Source organism: Colobus angolensis, unplaced genomic scaffold (assembly GCF_000951035.1).
Source record: "Colobus angolensis palliatus isolate OR3802 unplaced genomic scaffold, Cang.pa_1.0 Scaffold87, whole genome shotgun sequence".
In the NCBI taxonomy this organism is placed as follows: domain Eukaryota; kingdom Metazoa; phylum Chordata; class Mammalia; order Primates; family Cercopithecidae; genus Colobus; species Colobus angolensis.
Window position 1 is genome coordinate 2,652,350 of NW_012122598.1, and position 16,171 is coordinate 2,668,520.

The 16,171-nt window shown below is 45.6% G+C and overlaps 1 protein-coding gene across 3 annotated transcripts; it reads left to right on the forward strand.

Moving 5' to 3' along the window:
• The first annotated feature begins 1,385 nt into the window (after positions 1–1,385).
• Positions 1,386–9,172, forward strand: KRT2 (keratin 2, type II). Of its 3 annotated transcripts, none has more exons than XM_011930604.1 (10): positions 1,386–2,072; positions 3,073–3,287; positions 3,693–3,753; positions 4,564–4,659; positions 5,335–5,499; positions 5,817–5,942; positions 6,773–6,993; positions 8,164–8,198; positions 8,299–8,361; positions 8,443–9,172. In XM_011930604.1, the coding sequence occupies exons 1-10, from the start codon at positions 1,449–1,451 to the stop codon at positions 8,709–8,711; spliced, it is 1,875 nt and encodes a 624-aa protein (XP_011785994.1). In that variant the 5' UTR covers positions 1,386–1,448; the 3' UTR covers positions 8,712–9,172. The 3 variants fall into 3 exon arrangements, with proteins under 3 accessions (XP_011785994.1, XP_011785993.1, XP_011785992.1); XM_011930603.1 differs by having other exon boundaries at positions 1,386–1,740; positions 1,777–2,072; positions 8,299–9,172; XM_011930602.1 differs by having other exon boundaries at positions 8,299–9,172.
• The last annotated feature ends 6,999 nt before the right edge of the window (positions 9,173–16,171 follow it).

Genomic DNA, 16,171 nt, shown 5'->3' on the forward strand with positions numbered 1-16,171 from the left:
TGGATTATCTGAGGTCATTTAACTAAGATACAAGAAAATTGGGATTTGACCTCAACGCTTATGTTTTTTACATTATTTTGTGATAACTTGGTACTAGGATCTGAACCACCTGGTTCTGTAATTTATGGTGCTTGTGGAGAGTGCATGTTCATAGTAGCCAGAAGACAGTAACACGGCAAGGGGGAAAGGAAAAGGAATTATCTTTGTCCCACTCCCCCAAACAATAATGATATTGACATTTTATTGTCCACCGTGGTTTTCAAAACACTTCATACGAATTTCCCATTTTATAGCTAGGACCGCAGAGCCTCAGGGTTTCCTTCAAGGCCTCACAGCCAATAAATGGCAAAACTGGGACTCAAACCCAGAACTTCTGACTAAATTCAGTTTTATTACTCCGAAGTACCTTTCCCACATAGTTGGCCACATAGACAGAGGAAGTGTTTGAGTTTAAGTGTGAGTGCTCTGTGCAGGTTGGATGGTCTTATTATACTCATGCATTTGTAGATGTCACTGAAGAGCCTGACTTCCTAATCACTTCCCAGGATCACCAGGCAATACGTGATTAGCGACTGACTGAATCAATAAACACTTGGATCTTGGTTTGCAAACTTTCACTGGGTGTCCCACATTACACAGGTCCAGAAAAAGCGAAACTTTTCTTATACCTTCATCCTCTGGGTGTTCATATAGACAAGGGACAGTTGATGGTTATAAAAACCATCGTGGTTATACAAAATCTCTATTCAGTGCCTAGTTATTGTGTATTTTTGGTGTCATGGGAAGAAAAGAGCCAAGATATTTTGAAAATCGACAACTCTTTTGCAGTATCCCAGGTCAATTTCTTTCTGTAAGAGGAGGTCGATTTCCAATGAGCATTTGAGGTCATTTAAGACCGTTGCAGTCTCTCCTGCACTGGTTGGAACTCTTTCTGGGAAAGAGGGAAAAACAAGGAGAACGACAAGACTGGCATTGAGGTGCTCTTGCAGTCTAAACCCATCATCCCTTTCATTGTTGAACTGGGGCGGTGAGCCTGCACGAGCATGGGTGATAGCCAGCCTCCCTTGGGCAGGTCCAGAACAGGGAGCAGCATTCTGCATGAGGTCCTTTTCCAGATTGAGAAACCCAAATCCTGATCTCCTCTTTTGATGATTTTACAAAAATCAAATTGCATGACAGATGCCCAGATAAACAGAAGTTTGCAATCAAAGCAAGTTCTGGGATGGAGCTGATTAGTAGATTTTTAATGGCTATTAGCTTGATAATCACGAACCAGGAATAGCTCCCAGGCAGACCAAACCCATGTATAAGTGGATCCACACCCATGTACACAACACCTAGTTGGCAGGTATATAAGGGGACCCTGAAAGCCTCCCAGCAGCAGAGCTGTGTCTCCAGCCTTGACTCTTCTCAAGAGCCTGCGACTTTCCTCCCTGGACAAAGGCATTATGAGTTGTCAGATCTCTTGCAAATCTCGAGGAAGAGGAGGAGGTGGAGGAGGATTCCGGGGCTTCAGCAGCGGCTCAGCTGTGGTGTCTGGCGGAAGCCGGAGATCAACTTCCAGCTTCTCCTGCTTGAGCCGCCATGGTGGTGGTGGCCGGGGCTTCGGTGGAGGCGGCTTTGGCAGCCGGAGTCTTGTTGGCCTTGGAGGGACCAAGAGCATCTCCATTAGTGTGGCTGGAGGAGGTGGTGGCTTTGGCGCCGGTGGTGGATTTGGTGGCAGAGGAGGTGGTTTTGGAGGCGGCAGCGGCTTTGGAGGCGGCAGCGGCTTTGGAGGCGGCAGTGGTTTTGGAGGCGGCAGTGGCTTCGGAGGTGGTGGTTTTGGTGGAGGCGGCTTTGGTGGAGGCCGCTTTGGAGGTTTTGGGGGCCCTGGTGGTGTTGGAGGTTTTGGGGGTCCTGGTGGCTTCAGGCCTGGAGGATACCCTGGTGGTGGCATCCACGAAGTCTCTGTCAACCAGAGCCTCCTGCAGCCTCTCAACGTGAAAGTTGACCCAGAGATTCAGAATGTGAAGGCCCAGGAGAGGGAGCAGATCAAAACTCTCAACAACAAATTTGCCTCCTTCATTGACAAGGTGAGTCCGGAGAAGACGGCTCCCAATGATGCTCAGGCCACCTCACTGTCAGCGCCAACTGAAAAGAAAACGGCACAGATTTGTGTTTCTTAGGAGCCAGTGGTATACTGCAGTAGCCTGGGTCATTTGCAGTTTCCAGATGGGAAAGATGCCAGCTTTGTGGGTTACATTTCCCGTAATAGCCTGCACTTAGGAAGCATTTGTCCCTTTGGCCTTATTGTTACAGTCCATGTAAATAATATTTATGGAAAATTCTGAAAACCATAGAAAATGGATATAGGCAAGTATTGAACTGATCCTTGGGACAGGCTATTGAGCAGCAGGTTTTGGAAGCCATTGTCTTCTGAGGTGGTGTTTCCTTCCTTAGCAGTGATTATTAAATTCTGGAAAGCTGAACCTGAAATATCTGCTTGGGAATGCAGGAAATTCATGCCTTCAAGAGAAGCGTTCTCAGTTTTGTGATCCAAAAGTCTTTATTGGCATCACTTTGGACTGTTACTGGGTTTTCTCCTATTTCAAGGCAGATGAACCTGTCTTGGTTTAGCTGCCTTGAAATAGGCAGGGATTTACAAGGCTCTTAAAAATCAGGCTAAGGAGCCCTGCCCTCTGGGACTGTCATACTCAGCACCCTTGGGAGCAGTGCCAGCAGATGCCTGCTTTTGGTTTTTCCTAGAATTTGTGGAATCTTGGCTGGAAATTCAACCAGGATAGGGGAGGGAAATGGCCTAGAGTCTTGGGAGCAGCTGCAAACAAACCAGTGAGCAGCGAAGTAGCAAAGAGACTCCTCTGCGTAGAGAGAGCCGGATGTAGCATTAGGAGTCTGTGGGACTTTCCCAGGATGAGAGCAGGGAGCTCAGAAGCTCTGCCAGTCATGACTTGGCATCTAGCCTCAGAGACTTCTCGAGGTCCTGAAGCAGCACCTGAGCTGCCCCTGGCCAGCATGGCTTGCTGGTGTGAAGGATGATCCAGAGCTCATATGCTCTCCTTCTGGTCATGGCAGGTGCGGTTCTTGGAGCAGCAGAACCAGGTGTTACAGACCAAATGGGAGCTTCTACAACAAATGAATGTTGGTACCCGCACCATCAACCTGGAGCCCATCTTCCAGGGGTATATCGACAACCTCAAGAGATATCTGGATGGGCTCACTGCAGAAAGAACATCACAGAATTCAGAGCTGAACAACATGCAGGATCTTGTGGAGGATTATAAGAAGAAGTAAGTGGCAGAGTAAAACATTGAGTGGAGATAAACATTCCACTGATGGCAGAGTAAAACGCTGAGTGGAGATAAACATTGCACTGAGCCATTTGATCATTCCCCGGAAAGTCACTCATCTCCCAGTTTCATTTGTAGTGGTATTGGGGAGAGGCATGTGTATCTTTGTTGATTATTTGTGAGGAAGACAGTGAGGCTTTAGAGATCATTTTTGTTTTTTATATGTTTGAGAGTTAGTTTATAAAAATATATCTTTAGTTTGGAAATCTTAGTCTTAATTTAGACATTTAAAAAGTGTGTAATACTCCCAGAGAATGGGGCATTATGGGTGAATCCAGGATAAAAAGTAAAAGAAAAAAATAAAGGGGAACTAATCTAACTGCTGTATCATGTGGGTCCCAATAGGTATGAGGATGAAATCAATAAGCGCACAGCTGCTGAGAATGATTTTGTGACACTTAAGAAGGTGAGCAAGAGAATGTCTTGGCTGGGGTTGGGGATAGGAGTGTTTCACAGCCCCATCGTGTCTAAGCAGACAGTTTGGAAATCAACTGTGAGTGCAAAAGCAGCAACCAGAGAAAGGAGTGAGACCTATGGCCCATTCTCTTGCAAACAAAAGTGTCTCTGTAGGTGAAGCTTCTGAATACAGTTTTCAAAGCTGTTCTGCATTTTTGGTAGAACGCTTCGCAGTAGTAACCCACTTAAAGCCTCTATTGAATCATGATAAATGCAAACACCAAAATCTCTTTATATTCTCCTTCTAAAGAGCTGAGGAAGGAATGGGACTTCCCTTAGAATGCCTGCTTAAAGTTGCTGTTGGTTGTGTTGACAAAGGTGTGAGGTTGTAGGCCAAAAGCGTGGGTTCTCCTCCTGGGTCCTGCAGGGGCTTTGGTGTATATTCTGGGGAAATTCTGGAGAGGTGAGATGGACAGACAGGATGAGAGAGCTGAGGACTGTGGAAGCCCACAAATAACATTGTATCCCATTGTAAAAACACACTGTGTCTCAAGCAGGAGGGAAGGGCTGGTTGGCAAAGCTTGGTCACCTCGAAGCTCTGATGGTCCTGAGTGGTGTGAGCCGTGAACATGGGCATGAAGTCCCTGGCAGAGGTGTATGGTGAACTGCACGACAAAAGAAGTCCAATGGAGACAGGGCTCAGGTTGGGGAGCCTGGGATGTTAGAGGGGAGCTAGCAGGGACTGAGTAGAGGGGAGTGGCAGAGAGAGGAAGAGGCCTGTACAGGAACTGTACACCAGAGGCCCCAACCTTTCTTGCAGGATGTGGACAATGCCTACATGATAAAGGTGGAGCTGCAGTCCAAGGTGGACCTGCTGAACCAGGATCTTGAGTTCCTGAAAGTTCTCTACGATGCGGTAAGGAGGCTGCTCCAGGACAGACCCTTACTTCCCACCCTTCTCACCAAAGGAAAGTCCTTTCTGCTTGGTGAAAAAGTGGCAGAAGTGGGATTTACGGACCAGCTGACTTCAACCTGCCCTCATTCCAGGCCACTGTGGGGGCTTTCATAGCATAGGTCTTGTGAGTGAGGAATTTTCTCCTCCGACGTTATAGGAAGTAAGGTTCAGGAAACACCAGGACAGCTTCCTCTCCCTCCATTCCCCAAATGTCCAGTTCCTCTGGGGAAGAGACAAGCCCTGTGCCCATTCCTGTGCCTACTGTACTTCAGAGATCAAAATGCATTCGTCTCCTATCCCACTCCCCAACTCAAGGACGCTCAGATGATTTCTGAAACAGGAAGTACCATTTAAGGTATTTGCCACGGACCAGCTTCCATCTGGGGACACTTATCATAACTGGCCTACGTGGTGAAGGTTGTTAACTAGGAGGCTCAGAAACACAGGCGACTCTCCGTACAATTCTGAGGACAACCTTGGGAGAGGCCCAGGAGTAGACGGTTACATGATTTTCATCCCACCCAGTGTATGCTTAGTCTGAGGGTCTGCATTTCCCTTATGCTGGGAGACAGAGGCCTCCTGTCTGCGTGTGACTGTGGCAGGATGTCATAACCTGACCTTCCTTGTGTGTTGTAGGAGATATCCCAGATGCATCAGAGTGTCACTGACACTAACGTCATCCTCTCCATGGACAACAGTCGCAACCTGGACCTGGATAGCATCATTGCTGAGGTCAAGGCCCAGTATGAGGAGATAGCCCAGAGGAGCAAGGATGAAGCGGAGGCCCTGTACCACAGCAAGGCAAGTACAGGGAATGTAGGAAGAGCCACAGTTCCCTGCCACGAGCTGGGTTGCACCCCCAGCCGGAAAGTGTACAGTAAGATTATTAGTTTTTTGTCTAATGGAAGTTGGGCACCATTCCCAAGAAAGGATGTTGAAAATGGCACCAAGTCCTTTTGGGCATGTGAGACAGTCCCTACCTCTCATGAATGCAGCCATGACATTTAGCTGGGTTGACCCTCCCTGGACCAGTAACCAGCTCTCCTTCACTCCAGTCACTCTGGAATGTGAGCCATGCTGGAACTTCCTTGCAAACTGTCCTCCTCTCCCCATATCAGTATGAGGAGCTCCAGGTGACTGCGGGGAAACATGGAGACAGCCTGAAAGAGATCAAGATAGAGATCAGCGAGCTGAACCGCGTGATCCAGAGGCTGCAGGGGGAGATCGCACATGTGAAGAAGCAGGTGAGGCCCAGCCCTGTCCAGGGAAGGGTGGGAGGTTGTCTCTGGGTGTGTGTGAGAGTGTGGTTTTGTGTGAATGTGCATGTGAGAGATGAGAGACACTGAGATATTGCACTCTAGCATGTATCGATCTCCAATTCCCCAGCTTAACATAATTTAAGGCTTATTATAACAATTTTTAGAGTGTCCTAAGAGACATTCCAAAGTAAGGATTAGCAAAGGGGAAGAATTGTGCTCACTTGTTCATGTGACGAAAAGGGAGTCATAACAAATAGAGCAAACGTTAGTTTGATTGATTTGCCACGGATTGCAGATGGAGCTTCCTGTTTGTGCTCAGCACAGGCCCTAAGCCTCAGCCAACTGGCTTCATAGAGAGGCAGTGAGTGTTGGGGGCAGCTGGCATGGGGCTGAACATTAGCTTTGGAATAGAAAAGATGGAGGCAGAGAGTGGGTTCCATCAGCAGCAGAAGCTTTGCCAAGCAGACCATTTCAGATGTTTTCATTTCCATCTGTAAAATGGGATCATGATTCTGGCCCTGTGGTGTGAGGATCAAAGGGCGTTATGGGGAAAGCCAAAGGGTGTCATCAAAGGTGACAGGGGAAGAAGATGTGCCAGAGACAGCAGTAAGTCTTAGCACAGTTGCTTGCGACTTGCATAAACTCCAGAGGGGACCTAACACTCCTGGGGGCCAGTGGTTCTGGCTTCCTGCACTTCAAACACCTCTGCTCTCTGTCCCCCTCCATCAGGCAGGATCCACTCTCTGTCCTTCTCTCATAGTATAAGAATGTGCAAGATGCCATCGCAGATGCCACTCTCTGTCCTTCTCTCATAGTGTAAAAATGTGCAAGATGCCATCGCAGATGCCGAGCAGCGTGGTGAGCATGCCCTCAAGGATGCCAGGAACAAGCTGAATGACCTGGAGGAGGCCCTGCAGCAGGCCAAGGAGGACCTGGCACGGCTGCTGCGTGACTACCAGGAGCTGATGAATGTGAAGCTGGCCCTGGATGTGGAGATCGCCACCTACCGCAAGCTGCTAGAGGGCGAGGAGTGCAGGTGAGGGCACTGGGAAGGGAGAAGGGGACCCTGGCTGGTCCTCTCCTTTCTCCCGGAGCCAGGGCTGGAGGCAAAGACAGGGACAGCAGAGGATGGGACAGGGCCTCCTGACGACTGAGAGCTGACATTCCCTGTGTTCTCCAAGCAGAAACTCAGGACACAAAGTACGATGGGAGAGTTGTACATTTATTGATATGAAATGATGCATAAGGCACATTAAATTAAACTTAGCAGTAAGTTAAACATCCTGGTCTTTTCTGAAAGTGAAAACAAAATCGTGGGAAAACAGGTTAGTCCTAGACAGTCTGAAACATTGGTCGCTAGGTCCATAGGGTGAGTGGCCTCTGTACCCTCCACCATGTGACCCAAAACGAGGGAGATGATGTCTTGGAATGTGCTGACTGGTGGGGACATGCTGACGGGAGCAGGTGCCGGCCCCAGTTCTTTGCAGGTTTCTGGAGTGACAAACGGAACCATTTGCTAACTTTCAAAGAGGCATCATTTGCTTCCTCTGTAGTCTGAGACCTTTGTCCATATTATCAGCATCTTGGGTGACTTAATCTGGCTGAAGCAATTGGAAGGGGAAAAGCTACCCCAGGCCATCAGCAAGCCAGCATGACAAAGAAGGAGTGGCTTTCTTCAGGAGGTTGCTCTGTCCCTGTCTAGAGGTGATGCCTCCTATGCCCAGCTTGTAAGAGGAAGTGGGAAAGTTTTCAGTTGAAGCTGAAGAGGGTGGGAAGAAGAGAGGAATGGGGAGGCTCTACAAAGTCACAGTTCTTTCTGAACTGAATGTTCACAGGCAGCCTCATCGTAAAATTTCTGGTGTGGCATGGATTCTGAATAACAGATTCTCCAAGATGGATTTAAATACAAAAATGGGTTGCAAAGTTGGAAGTGAATTTGCTTTTCAGTTACCTTGGATCCATCACACAACTGTTCATTTTTTACCAGAGCAAAAATCGAGATGGATTGAGATGCAAGGTTGTGCATAAATGGAGGGGGGTCTGTCATCATTGTGTGAACTGGCAGCATAGAAGAAAGTGGGGTGTGTAAGCCCTGGTGGTGTCTTAGAGAGGCTGAACTGCACATTTGTGGGTGGAAGTTGTAAAATAACATGCATACACAACCTAAGTGTTCCACCACAACTTGTTTTTTCTCTCTCCCTGACAGGATGTCTGGAGACCTCAGCAGCAACGTGACTGTGTGTAAGTAGTGGGGTGCAGTCCTGTTCCACGGGGTGTTGTGTTGGGTGGAGACAGGGAGAAGCAGCCATAATCTCTGTGGTAACACCACTTCTCTCTGCAGCTGTGACAAGCAGCACCATTTCATCAAATGTGGCATCCAAGGCTGGCTTTGGAGGTTCTGGAGGTAGAGGGTCCACTTCCGGAGGAGGATATAGCTCTGGAAGCGGCAGTTATGGCTCTGGAGGCCGAGGGTCTGGCTCCAGAGGCGGTGGTGGAGGAGGTTCTGTCTCTGGAGGAGGATACGGCTCTGGCGGTGGTTCTGGAGGAAGATACGGATCTGGAGGCGGCTCTAAGGACGGGTCTGGCTTTGGAGGAGGATATAGCTCTGGAGGTGGAAAACACAGCTCTGGAGGTGGCTCTAGAGGAGGCTCCAGCTCTGGAGGAGGATATAGCTCTGGAGGGGGAGGTTCTAGTTCTGTAAAGGGTAGCTCAGGTGAAGCTTTTGGTTCCAGCGTGACCTTCTCTTTTAGATAAAGATGAGCCCCCACCACCACCGACTCTCCCACCCCAGATTCTCCCACTCCAGAATGTAGAAGCCTGTCTCTGTATCTCTAACTGACAGCAGGTTAAATTTTGTCATTTATCTCTGATGGCATTTTGAGGGAAAAGAATGTCCACATACAGTTTTTGCAAGATCTTCTCTCCAAACCAGTTAGTTAGAGCCAGTGACGCCTCAGTGTTCTGGGGCGGAATCTGCGCTGTCTAGGTTTGTGCTTCTAGCCATGCCCCATTCCCGCCCCCACCATGCCTCTTTGCATTGCCCATTTTCCAGATGGGTATTCTGTTGAGGACCCAGGCCCACCCAGGGATTTCATCTCTAAGCCTGGCAGTGCCGGGGGGAAATGTGTTTCCGTGTATATAGCTCCTCTTGTCCACCCTGCTTTCGGAAGTGCTGTGGTCTGTGGGTCTTCGTAATAAACTTCATTTGCAATTCATATCGCGTGCTGTCTGTGTGATGTCAAACGTTGGTGAAAGTGGGCAGCCACAAACAAGGGAGGTTTGGGCATGAAGGAGGGGCTCCTGGGTGAGGAGTGTGCCTCCCTGAGGGAAGCCTAGGCGCCGGCCTCTGGACGGATGGGGGAGGGGTTATTCCGGAGCCCGGGGATGGGTGTGCGGTTCTCAGAAAGTATTTAGCAGACTTGGGGGTGGTGGCATTGTCGGGAGGTGGACGGGGGATTTATGGAAGAGTCTCTTTTCTAGAAAAACCTATTCTTCCTGAGCATTTCCCACAGATTGCCCTTCCCCTTTTCCACAAGGGCTTTGGTCCGGGATCACTTCTCCTCAGGGTGAACCAGCCAAGCCCCTGGCACCATTGCCGCGAGCTTCCAAGGCAGAGACCTTCCTCAGCCTGACTTGGTCCTGGCCTCTGTCTCTGCGAGGGCTCTGAGCAAGCCTGGAGGAGGATACCTGGGAAGCGTCTGGAGGACTCTAAAGTGGCCTCCAGAACAACCACTTCTATTTTCATGGAACACCCCCTCCTGTCAGAGGAGTCCCATCACACTCAGCAAACAAGCCCTTCTCTCCTCCCTCACCGCAGCCCTCGGGGCCTGTGGCATGGATGTCGCCATCAGGGTGGCCTTCCCCTGTGGGTGTGAAGATACCTTCAGCCCCTTCCTCAGGAAGGCCGTGTCACCTGACTGGGGCTTCCAGGGAGTTCAGGAGGTTGGGCAGGTGGGATTGGGCATGCTTGGGGTTGGTATTAGACAGGCCAGAGTTGCTCAGATGGGAGTTAGTGGTTTAGGCTGGGTCAGCTTAGCTTTCTGTATGTGGCGTTTGGTTATAGCACTTGTAGCTTAAAGTCACTCAGAACCACTTCTGGAGGGTCCTTTTTTCTCCCACTCCACCCCAGCTTTAAAACCTTGGAGAGTCCTTAGTTGAGTCTGTGACCATCTTCATGTTCCCAGAGGTTGCAGGGATGGCTCTAATAGAGAACATATGCATTCACCTACCCCCAGACCAGCCAGGACCCAGGTATGAGGGCGCTGTAGGAGCAGCTCTGAAGGCTGCAGGTGGCAAGGTGGCAAGGTGGCAAGATGCCAGGCTAGCATTCTAGAGTGATCTGCTGATCAGAGAAGATATCTGAGAACCACCCAGGCCTTGGTCGTGGGGAGAGGTCTGTGGGGAGAGGGTGCAGGCTGGGAAGAAGTGGTGTGGGGAGCTGGCTGTACATGGGGTATGTACATCGTGTAGACACGAACACAACCTTCAACAGGGACTTGTGTCCCAGACATTTGAGGATTTGAGGCTAGACAGGAGCTTTGGCAATCAGTGTATTTGAACTTTTCACTTAGGTGAGGAAAAAGGTAAGGCCCAGGGTGGACACAGAAACCAGGTCTCCTCCTCCCAATTCATTCATTTTTTAAAAGGCAGGTAAGGTGGCAGCTTTTATTTCCAGGGGGGCCTTAATTCTTTTTTTTTGAGATGGAGTCTCACTCTGTTGCCCAGGCTGGAGTGCAGCGGCGTGATCTCAGCTCACTGCAAACTCTGCCTCCTGGCTCAAGCGATTCTCATGCCTCAGCCTCCTGAGTAGCTGGGATTACAGACAGGCACCACCATGCCTATCTAATTTTTGTATTTTTGGTAGAGACGGGGTTTTACCATGTTGTCCAGGCTGGTCTCAAACTCCTGACCTCAAGTGATCTCTCTGCCTCAGCCTCCCAAAGTGCTGGGATCACAGGCATGAGCCACTGCACCCGGCCTTAATTCCTGAGACTTTCAGTGGTCTGAGCCTCTGGCTCCTTCTGTCGTTCCCAGTTCCTCATCCCTTCCCCACGTCAGACATAGCCCTTCTGGTTTCCAGATCAGATATATACTATTTTCTTGCTGGACTCCAACAGTAAAATTAGCCTTGTACATTAACTCAGAGGGATCCATGCCTGAGGCATGGCAGAAATCAGGCTCTAAGCAGGTATTGGAGAGAGGGGCTAGCTCTGGAAACGGACCCTCCTTTCCCTTCGAAGTGTGGTAGAGTAGCCCAGAATCTAGACCACACCCTTCCACCACGGCCCTCTGCTGCCTCTGCACCAAATTTGGTAATTGACTTGTCAGGTCCTGGGTTTCAAAAAGAAGACAGGCACAGGCAGAAGGGTTTTACGAGCTCGATTTCCATAGGGAACTGGGCTAAATATTTCAGTTCTGATGATGTTGCAGAATGTTTGGGACATCCTCCCTCTTGTGGTTCCCTCCCTTTCCCTGCCTGTGAGTTTTAGTATGAATTCAAATAAACCCTTTTTCTCTTCCTCACCGAACTCTTTCCTGTCAATCTAAAGGAAATTCCTGGGACAGCTCACCTCCTCCAGGAAGACCACCTAAATGGAACACTCCTGCCTCCTTTTCTTGCTGTGAAGTGGGGAAGGAGTGCCCTGGGAGTGAGGAGACTTCAGTGCTGATCCTCATCTTTGTGGGAACTGTTGCGTGACACTGGGCAAGTCCTTTCTCCTCTCTTAGCTCAATTTCTGCCTCACTTTAATGACTTTCAGTGGCCAAGATTGTTTCTACAGATCCTTCCAGCTCTGATAAAAAGAACCCTGTCTGTGCTACTGGGTCAGCCAGTGCTTACTCCTAAAGCCTTTCAGCCTAACAGGGGATTTGGGACACTGTCAGGATATCCAAAGAGACCCTTTGTGAATAGGTGTGAGCATGTGAAGCTCAAAGTGGTTTTCATTCTAGTTCAGTAAACGCCCGTTGGACAATGACTGTGGGCAAGGTTGTGCATTTGGCCACGTGGACGTATCAAGACAGTGCGTCCTGTCAGGGATTTATGGTCTAGCAGGGGATGAATGAGAGATTTGCAAACAGCTATTGAGACAAGGCAGAATGTAGTAGCATGCATTAAATTCATTAAGGGCTCCTTAATAAAAATTCATATTCTTTGTTCCAGCATCCCCTCCCCCTCGCTGAGTTTCCACTACATAGGAGTCTAGAAATCTGCATTTTTAACAACCTCCTAGGTGATTCTGATGCTGTGGACGCAACGGCCATGCTCTGAAAAGCACTGATGGACATGCTAAGGGAGCGGGCTCTGGGGTGGGCTCAGTTGCTGGCACCTTGGAATTTAGTAGGCACTAAATGAAAAGTTGATGATCAGATAAAAGAATGTGTGACCCTGGGCAAGTTATCTAACAACTCTGAGCCTTTCTTTACCCATTTGTAAAGAGGTAGCAACAACAACTTCCTCACAGAGTTGCTGGGAGGGTTATACACTGAAATCAACCATAAACATTTATTCTGTAGGACCTGTGCCATCATAAGCACGCAGTACTGTAGGTTACATTATTACTATTATTGTAAGTTACAGACAGTATTTTGGGACCAGGAAAGACCTCATGGATCAGGTAACTTTATATCTAGGCACTGGCAGATAGGTGGGATTAATTAAGGAGTAATAATAACCATTCTGCAAGAACTCTTTCAGAAGATAGAAGAAGAAACACTTTCCATCTTGTTTTATAAGGCCAGCATTACATGGATACTGACAAAGATAAGTTTAAAGGAAGAAACTAAAGACCAAAATCCCTCATGGATATATATATTCAAAAATTATCAGCAAGATATGAACAAATTCAATCTAGAAAGATACAAAAAGGATAATACATCATGACCATGTGTTTAAAAATATTGTTTAAAAATATTGAGGTATATGCTTAAAATGTATCCCAGAAATAAAAACTTGCTCAACATTCAAAGAATTAATGTATTCACCATATTGACATAGAAGAAAAAAACATTTGACTGTATTGATAGATACAAAACATTTGACAAAATTCAACACTTTTCATGGTAAAAACAACCAAGCAAACAACAACAACAACAACAAAGACAGATTCTTAACAAACTAGGAGTAGAAGGGAACTTCATTAGCCTGAGAAGTGGCATCTATAAAAACCCATGGCTAACATACTTAATGATGAATGTCAATACTTTTCCCATAAGCATTGCTTGGGGACAAGCAAGGGTATTTGCTGTCACTGCTCCTATTCAGCATCATATTGGGATTCCTAAATAGTGTAATAATGCAAGAAAAATAAATAAAATCATACAGATAAGAAGAAAGAAATAAAACTGATTTATTAATATATGATGTGATTGCATATGTAGAAAATCCAAAGGTATCTTATTAGTCAATGTATTTCTCTATTGAGAAAATCTTGATTTATACAGATAGATGGGTGTAAATGGTAACAATATTTGTAACTAATTTGACTTGAAATTTCTGATTACTTTCCATTGAAAGAGAGATGGCAGGGGAAGTTGTAGTTCAAAATGCAGAACGCTGAGTTAAGTAGTGCATTGTTGAACTCCATTAATTAAAATTTACTGCAGATCAGATTTGAATGTGCATGCTGTTTATTTTAAAGTCAACTTTAAGGAGGATTCACTTATGAATAATAAAATGCATTGTATTACATTTTAAGCACATACATCAATATTTTTAAACAAATGTATACATCCTTATAACCACTACCACACTACTCTAATGAGTTATCCTATGCCCCCAGGCAACTTTTGATCTCCTTGTTGATACCACTGACTGGTTTTGCCTGTTCTAGGATTTCTTAGGGTTGCTGTACCTCCTCTCCAACACTGGGCATTGCCAGTCTTTTTCATTCTACAGGGCGTGCATGTTGTCTCATTGTAGTTTTAAAGTATTTTCCTGATGACTTGGATGTGCAGCGTCTTTTTTTGCTTCTTATTGGGTGTTTGTACATGTTTTAGGAAAGGTCTGTTCAAATCTTGTGTAAGTTTCTATTGGGCAGTTTGACATACATAGTTGCAGGAGTTCTTTATATGCTCTGGATAACAGTCATTTGTCAGGTGTATGTATTCTGAATATTTTCACTCAGTGTGGATTTTCTTGTCATTTTCTTAATGGTATATTATAAGCAGCAGAATTTTCTAATATTGATTAATTCTAATTTTATCAAATTTTCTTTATAGTTTGGACTTTTGGTGTCTTAAGGCATCTTTGCTTACCTAATGATCACAAACATTTTCTCCTACAATACAACTTTTATTCTAGAAGTTTTGTAATTCTAGTGTCTACATTGTCTATACCCCATTTTAAGTGGCCATTTGGGTATGGTATAAGATAAGGGTCCAAATTCTTTTTATTCCCCCAAGTAAATATCCAGTTGTTTGGGCACCAATTGTTCAAAAGACTGTTGTTTACTTGTTGAACTACCTTGGCAACTTTGTCAAATACCAAATGGAGATATATGTGTGGGTCTATTTTTGGATTCTTTATTCTGTTGATTGATTAATGTATCTGTGAAACACTTCAAATATACAGTATTGATATGGTGGCTTGAATCAGTCTTGGAATAAGCTAGTGTAATACCTCTGATTTTCTTCTTTTTTTAAAAAATTATTTGGGATTGAATTTTTGAATTTTTGAACTTTAGTATCAGCTTGTAAGTTTCTATCGGGAAATACTGCTGGGTTTTAATTGAAATCATGTCGAATCGATAGGTCGGTTTGGGGAGAACTGACATTTTAAGTATCTTGAGTCTTTCAATCTATAAACATAGTACCTCTCTCCATTGCTTTAGGTCTTCTTTAATTTTTCTCATCAGTGTGTTACAGCTTTTAGTGTACAGGTCTTATATATATTTTGTTAAATTTATCTCTAAGTATTTTATGTTTTCATGCTATTATAAGTGTTATTTAAAAATTTAATTTATTGTTTATCACTCATATATAGAAGCACAATTTTAAAAACTGGCCTTGTTTCTTGTGAGCATGCTAAATTCATTTGTCACTTCTACTAGTTATTTCATAGATTCCCTAGGATTCTATACGTACATAATTATGTTGTCTATGAATAAAGATGATTTTGACTTCTCCTTTCCAAACTGTTTACTATTGTTTATCTCCCCTCATTGGTCTGGCTAGGATCTTCAGAGCAATGTTGAGTGGGGGCAGCAAGAGTTGCCATCCTTCCCTTTTCCCTAATCTTGGAGGGAAGCATTTTTTTTTTTTTTCACCGTTGTCTATAATATTAAATGTAAGCATTTTAAAAATTTGTTTGTTTTGTTAGATGGGCAAGTTCAGGAAGTTTCCTTATACTCTTAGTATACTGCTTGTTTTTATCTTGAGTGAACATTGATTTTTTTCAAATACTTTTCAACATTCAGATGATCATGTAACTTTTCTCCCTCACTCTGTTAATATAGTGAATTTCACTGATTAATTTTCTAATGTTAAATTAATCTTGTATTTCTGGAATAAACTCCATTTGGTCATGCTATATTATTCTTTTTTTTTTTTTTTTTTTTTTTGAGATGAAGTCTCGTTGTGTCATCAGGTTGGAGTACAGTGGCACAATCTCGGCTCACTGCCCTCTGCCTCCCGGGTTCAAGCAATTCTCTTGCCTCAGTTTCTTAAGTAGCTGGGACTACAGGCACGTACCACCACGCCCAGCTAATTTTTGTATTTTTAGTAGAGACGAGGTTTCACCATATTGGCCAGGATAGTCTCTTTCTCTTGACCTCGTGATCTGTCCACCTCGGCCTCCCAAATATTAACCTTTTTATGTGTTGCTGGATTCAACTTGCCATTTCATTGAAGATTTTTGTGTCTGTCTGGAGGAAAGAATGTCTTTGTCTAATATTCACGAATGTACTCTATAGGCTTGCAGTAGCCCTGAGACAAGAGAGAGTGAAAAGGTGTGAAGAAAATTAACTTTTACATTGTGCTTTTATGCTGTATTCTATTGTTTGAGTTTTTGCACAAAGCATGTATTTCTTTTATAATAACTAAAAAGATTTATTTTTTTCAAGTAGCCATAGTGACAGAGTATTAGAAACTACTGCAGGTTTCTGTTCAGGGTCTTAAGGAAAATGAAGCCAGCAGCCTGCTGAAACAGCTGGAGCAGGAGCGTGCACAGGAGAGTGTTCCAGGACGCACAGGGAGGCTGGGAGCAGAGAGAGGACTTG